The sequence below is a fragment of the Lactuca sativa genome, chromosome 3 (genome assembly GCF_002870075.4).
Source record: "Lactuca sativa cultivar Salinas chromosome 3, Lsat_Salinas_v11, whole genome shotgun sequence".
NCBI lineage: Eukaryota > Viridiplantae > Streptophyta > Magnoliopsida > Asterales > Asteraceae > Lactuca > Lactuca sativa.
In genome coordinates this window covers 100,786,196-100,793,489 of record NC_056625.2, presented here as the reverse complement: position 1 = coordinate 100,793,489, position 7,294 = coordinate 100,786,196, and the positions used below count along the sequence as shown (strand labels likewise).

The 7,294-nt window shown below is 31.2% G+C and overlaps 1 protein-coding gene across 1 annotated transcript; it reads right to left on the bottom strand.

The window, feature by feature from the left end:
• Positions 1–5,235: 5,235 nt before the first annotated feature.
• On the bottom strand, positions 5,236–6,164 carry LOC111901330 (uncharacterized). The gene has a single exon (XM_023897191.3). It carries the CDS (start codon positions 6,135–6,137, stop codon positions 5,268–5,270), a length of 870 nt encoding a protein of 289 aa, XP_023752959.1. The 5' UTR covers positions 6,138–6,164; the 3' UTR covers positions 5,236–5,267.
• Between the last annotated feature and the right edge of the window lie 1,130 nt (positions 6,165–7,294).

Genomic DNA, 7,294 nt, shown 5'->3' with positions numbered 1-7,294 from the left:
TTCAGTTCTGTAAATACTTTGGCAATTTGCAGGAAATACTCCCAATTCCCATGGACAACCGAAATGTCTAGTACAAATCTGTTAGAATTCATCAATGCCCACCATGTGTTTGATGTAATTACTGAACCAGGAGTACAACAAATTATCTCTATTAATGTTATTATTTGTGTGCTATAATGTTATTGGAATTTGATTTTATGTTTGTTCACAGGTTTTCGTTACAATAATGATTCAGTGGCTGTGGTTAAAAAAATGGGGGTTCTACCATTTTCAATCAAAACCGAAGCCACATAAACATTTATGCTTGTTTTTTCTTCGATCGTATGGAAACCGAACACAGGAGATATACCATCCTGTGTAACTCATTTGATGTTGATGGTTCTGAATTGGTTTTTTTTCATTCATGATTCATAGAAAATGTGGTGATTTAGGGAGCGCCCTTAAAGTGTTTGATGAAATGCCAAAGAGAAATATGACAATCTCACATTGTATACATGGTTAGTGATGGAATCACCGGTTAATGAGGAGATGCTTGTAAGTTTACATGAAGTTTATTGATCTTTGATTAAGTTTTTTGAGTTGGGTTTTTGTAATTTTTTATTTTTTTTCAGAAATTCAGAGACACCATTCTTTGATGGCAGAGAACTTGTAGCTGGAAGTATTGATGATTCAATCTATGTTTATGATGTTGAAGCAAACATCTATCCTGATCATAGATTTGATGTTGAAGCAAACTGACTTTTCCTTATGTTTATGATGCTGAAGCAAACAGACATATGGGCTGATCATAGCTTTGACCTTGTTTACCTTTTTATAATATTTCCATTCTGAAAGAATAGTTTATTATATAAGAGTATTATTGCTTTATTCTGATAGAATTTGTAGTTAATTAATTATATGTTTAATGTGCAGTTGTTACAAGTGTATCACTACAAAGTATTTGACAATGAATTTATGATAGAAATGGCTTGAAGACCTGATGGGAAAGGCTCCTTGTATAAAATCAATCTCATGCAATACAATTCTGACAGAATGTCAATGTCACAAAATGTCAATCTCATAGAATGCTAGCATATTTTGAATTGGCTTAGAGGTCAAACATACACAAGACATCTAGAATGTTGTTATTTTTTAAGAATTATACTTGGTATTCTTTCAGAATATTTGTTATAATTCAATGAATCACAATGGTACAATGTAATTATTTGGTATATTATTAGTTCAAGAATCGATTTTGTGTATTCTTTCAAAATATATTTACTAGTTTATGGTTGACATTCTGTCATTCTGACAGAATAAAATCGAAAAATATGTTTACTACTTTATGGTTAAAATTCTATCATTCTGACAGAATAAAAATCAGATTTTTAATTTTAAATTAATTTAAAATATTTGGATTTTTAAAAATAAAGGAATTAATTATCCCTAAAAATCCGAAAATTTCCTTTTTTAATATAGGTTAATTGACTAGAATGCCTTTATGCTCAAATTTATATGATTATATGGTACATGTTATCCTATTCTACTATCATAGACCCTCAGATCATGGCCTTTGATTATATTTCATCCAATGGTCCAGATCTGTGCATTCTGGCACACAATAGTTATTAAAAACAAAATAACCTAACCCTATATATATATATATATATATATATATATATATATATATATATATATATATATATATATATATATATATATATATATCAGAATATAATGCATCAAATAATATGGGTAATGAACCAACTTGCTTGTTAGTTTTCTTCATATTTTTTCATTTGAATATTTAAATATTTAAATTAAATTATATATTTACTCATTTTCTTTTTGTACAATCATCTCTATTTCAAGAATTCGAATCCAAATAATTCGATTAGTAAAAGTTGAAAAAAATTCAATAATAACAAACATTTCCATGTATACACAGGTTAATATCTGTTTATTCTAAGTTATAGGGAAAATGACTTATAACTCCAACGAAGTTTCCAAACCGTTCAAAAACTCAATTATGTTTTTTCTGTTCAAAAAACCCAACGAACTTAACATTTTGTCTAAAAAAACCTAACTAATTACACTTTCATTCACTTCTCATTTAGGGTCAACCGGCTAATGAAAGTCAACAAATAACATGGCTTATGACGTGTAATTAAATATCGGAAAACGACTTGTAAAACCAACGAAGTTTCAAAACTGTTCAAAAAACGCTAATCTCGTTTTGTTTGTTGAAGAAAACCCAACGAACTTACGTTTTTGTTCAATTCTTATTAGAGGCAACCATATTCATTAGGTATACAACTAGTTGGCAAATGACACAACATTATGTTTAAGGACATGAAATATACAAATTAGAATTGCCCTTTATATATTGATTTAGGGCTTGGAGAAGAGAAAAACAAATAGTGTATGCGTTCAATCTCTTGTAATAGTTACTTCTTATTCTTCCTCTCAATCGTTGATGTGCAACTCAAGATCTATAAAGAAGATATTTGATGATGACAACCCTTGTGGATGTGGACACCTTCTTGGATTTGGACATCTAAAATAGAGTATCATCCCGAGAAAAAAGTGCAGGGCTTGTTCGAACATATGAGTAAGTGTAATTGAAAGCTTTATCATGTCCATATTCTATCTATTTGTTTTGTTTCTTTCAATAACAAAAACTTATTTAAATGGACATGATATAGCTTTCAATTACACTTACCCATCTGTTCGAACAAGCCTAAACATTTTCTCTAGATGATCCTTCATTCCTTATGTCCAAATTCGAGAAAGGCGTCTACATCCACAAGAGTTTGCATCATCAAATATCTTCTTTGTAGATCGTGAGTTATACATCAACGATTGAGAGGAAGAAGAAGTAGCTATTACAAGAGATCGAACACAGACGTCGTTCGTTTTTCTCTTCTCCAAGCCTTAAATGGATATATAAAGGGCAATTCATGTCATTAAATATAATTTCATGTCATTTGCCAACTAGTTGTATACCTAATAAATCTGGTTGACTCTAGTGAGAATTGAACAAAAACGTAAGTTCGTTGGGTTTTTTTCAACAAACAAAACATGATTGGGGTTTTTTGAACGGTTTTGAAACTTCGTTGGTCTTACAAGTCATTTTCTGATATTTAATTACACGTCGTAAGCCATATCATTCGTTGACTTTCATTAGTCGGTTGACTCTAAATAAGAAGTGTAAGTTAGTTTGGCTTTTCTAGACAAAATGTTAAGATCGTTGGATTTTGTTGAACAGACAAAACATAATTGTGGTTGTTTGAATGGTTTGGAAATTCCGTTGGGCTTATAAGTCATTTTCGCTAATTTATAAAAAAGATACTATGTCAAAATATAAAATCACTATTCATGTATTTATATGGTTTTGTTTTAAAACATGGTTACAAAGAACATGAGTTCCACTTTGTAAGAATATGTCTTATTAGTTGTGTTGTAACTTTTAACCATATTAAACGTGTTTAATTATATGGTTTTGTTTTAAAATTTTGGTTTCGGACCCGTAATAATAATGGTCGTGCTCCGCCCCTGCGCCAAACACATTTTTAGATAACAAACGTCGTAGTAGGACCGGTTAATTAATAGGTGGTATTCACTACATTTCGAAAATGATTGGTACGTAGCGACTATGGGGGATGTTAACATATTTGTATTGTATGTCTACTCCATATTATAGCTTAACAAATATTTCATTGTTGATGTATATAGCTCATTAAGCACCATTGGAAATTGTCAATTTACTCTAGTTAATGAGAGAGATATTCATGAAAAAATATCATGTAGAAGAGTTACCCACTATATTTTTTCCTATAAACTTGTTTTAGAAGGTATGCACCCGCACGGGCGGATCTATAGTGGTGCACGGGGTTGCACCGGCAACTACTGGATTTTTTCATATTAATGTAAAAAAAATAATATTATTATGCATCTATAAAGAAACAAGGATATTATTATTCTAGTTCATATGTGTAACCAAAAGTTTAGATGACTAATTTGGTTAAAGGAGTAGGTTAAAGTTCTATTTTTTGGAAAAGGGCTCGAGTTCAAATCTTACTCACGTCAAGTTCTTTTTTTATTTTTACATCCATTTTCCTTTTATTAATATTTGTTACTCGGTCTTCAAAAATCTCTAGCCAACAAAACAAAATCATACCTTTGAAGTAAGTACTTTTTATTTTTACATTCACTTTTCCTTTTATTTAGTATTAGTTATGAGCCCTCAAAAATTTCTAGCCAACAAAATCATACCGTTTGGTTGCAGGGCCGTTCCAAACATATTTTGGACCCAGGGCGAGAGAAAAAAATGGGACCTTAAAAAATACAAATGTCATCAAGTTTTTTATAATAAATCAATAATTAAAAGAAAATTATTTGTATTATCTTCTAAATATAACAATTTCCATAAAAAATTTGGGCCCTTTTAAAAGATGGGCCCTGAATGGTCGCCCCTATCGCCCACCCTCTAGGACGGGCCTGCTTGGTTGATATGCCTTGTTAAACTAAGTCGTTTCAATAAAACTCAACTAAATCACTTTCCTCGATGTTTAAAATTCTTATATTTAATCGTTTACTTTTCCATTAACTTGACAACCATTTGATAAAAAATCATTTTTTTTTCCATTAGCACACATATGCCCCCACGAGCTAAAATTCATTTCAATATTCTTCATATTTAATATATATTTTCATATAGAATTGGGTATATCAGAGTTATATACAAATTCTTTGTGACCCATGGCCTTTCATAATTTTTTATTTAATTTCTTTTCAATGTAAAATATATAGACTTATAAAAATGCATTTATTAGTTGGCATTTGTATATTATATTTTGCTTTAAACAATGGAACCGATAAAAATGCATTAATTCATAATTAAATTTTGGTAATAATGCCTTCAAAACTTTGTACAACCACAACCAACACGGAAACAAACTCCAAGAGATGAAGAACCTGCCCATGAAAAGACCAATTTGCCCTTCACGAAGTTTGTTTACAATAGTTTGTTATGTTTAATGCATGCGTAATTTTTTTTGTTATGTTATAATTTTTTTTGTGTACCTACTGCTACTTATTCTTGCGTCCGCCTCTGTGCACCGATGGACATATATATATATATATATATATATATATATATATATATATATATATATATATATATATATATATATATATATATATATATATATATATATATATATATATATATACAAAAATTAAGTACCATGACAGTTTTTTGTAAGCATAAGGTAATTCAGTAAAGTTTATCTTGTCAGTACATTAAGGATCGAGACTCGATAGTGAATCAGTCGTCTAAAAACTACATCTAATCCAGCCTCTATACAATTTACACTAATTACAAGATTTTCTAACTTTCTATCGGCGGTTGTCATTTCCTCCGTGCCACCAAGTACACAAAACAGCACATCATCCACACTCCCCACCTCGTTTGTGCTCTTCTTTCCCTTCTCGCTTGACCTCAATTTTGAAATCAACGAGCACCCCAAATGCCTGTTCTTGATCGTAGTTCCTGATGACGACAAGAACAATAAGAGAGTTCGTAAAACGATAGATGTCATCATATTTACTTCTCTAAGCACTTTCACCACCATTGTCAAATGATAATCTTCTAAGGATGGTACAAGCGTAAACTTCCTTTCGCCATGTTTTAGTGATCTAATGCACTTTGATGCCTCTTTCTTCAACTTCTTTCTTAATCTGATATAACAAGAAATGTCATCTTCAAACCTTAATTCTGTACCTCTCCGGCGAAGACTTGACTGAAGGCGTTGCGCTTGTTCCTTCATCTTCTGTAGAGTATCCCTAACAATCCCACAAGTGTCGAGTAGTTTTACTGAACGTTCCAATGCGTCTTCCAATACCTTCCCATGGCTTACAAAAGCTTGTTGTGTGAGGGAAGAGTAAACAAGTTCCTCGACACATCTATACACCTCTGCTAAACTAAATAGGCCGGTTTGAATGGTTTCAGCTGTTAGGGTTTCAGAGGAAGAACACGATCTTACTTCCCACAATCGTAACTTATTTAGCTCAGCCTCAACACGAAAAGAAGTGGGATGCAATCTAGAAGGCAAGCTAATGGATCTAGTTGGAGGCAATGCAGATGATCTTTTCATCTTCTAAGTGTTCTAAACACAACTCAATGTCTCTAAAAAGTAGAATATAACAAAAGAATGAACTAATCATTATGAAGAAGTGGATGGTATTTATGCGTACGACTCTTTGAATTCACGGAAGAATCTGGTCTCTACTAGTTGTTGAAAATAATGACAAAACAGAATATAATCATGTTATTGCAATGTGGGCGGCCTTACTGATTTCAATGAAGTTGTAACCTTTTAGGTCAGCAAATATAGAAACAGCGATCTTTTTGTTCAATCTTATGTCGACGAAATGAAGAAATGGTCCACTTCTGTGACAAATTAGTGGTCTATCCATTGAATGAAGTAGTGTTGTTATATGCATGCATATCAATCAAAACATGAAATATTCTTGAAGAATAGATTGCAGACTGTGAGAGAATTAAAGATTTTTTGTAGAATTTGTGACAGAAGAATGGTCATGTGTAGAGGGAACAAGGGAGCAGGAGATGAGTTAAAAATATGAGGATTGGGGGAGGGTGGGATGGGTAACGTGACAGAAATGAAGACACCTTTCTACACATAACATGTTAAATATTGATGACGAGGGTATGGTACATGGGACTTGTGATTTGTTTTTTACTATTTTATGAGTGAACATGAATAGGTGGGAGAAGATCTATCGTGATCATGACCGTAGAAATTGACCTATAAATTATCATATGTTGCCAAACGAGAGTTTAGAATATAAAGTGGTTGCCAAATTAAATAAAAATGTTAGCATTAAATTTTTTGTTTAATTAGATGTATGAACTTAAAATAAAAATTGACTTCAACTATATAATATTGCCATAAAATGTGTTTATCTTTGAGTATATATCTTCATTTCTTTTATTGCTAATCAGAATACGGAGTTAAAAAAAAAAACCTTTTCCACCTTTTCTTTATTATCGAATATATATTATTTATTTTTGAACTGAACATTAAAAATCAAATTATCGTAGTATGTAGAAATATCTATTTAATATTAGTTTTAACGTTAAAAGTTTTTTTATCTATATCATATATAACTTAAATAGATTTTTGCTTCGCTACTGAAAACCCCCCACATTTGAAAGCCACGTTGCTTTAATGTGGTGCTATTAGCAAAAAATAGCTTCTTGTAAGAGGTCGTTTTTTAACGTATCAATCGA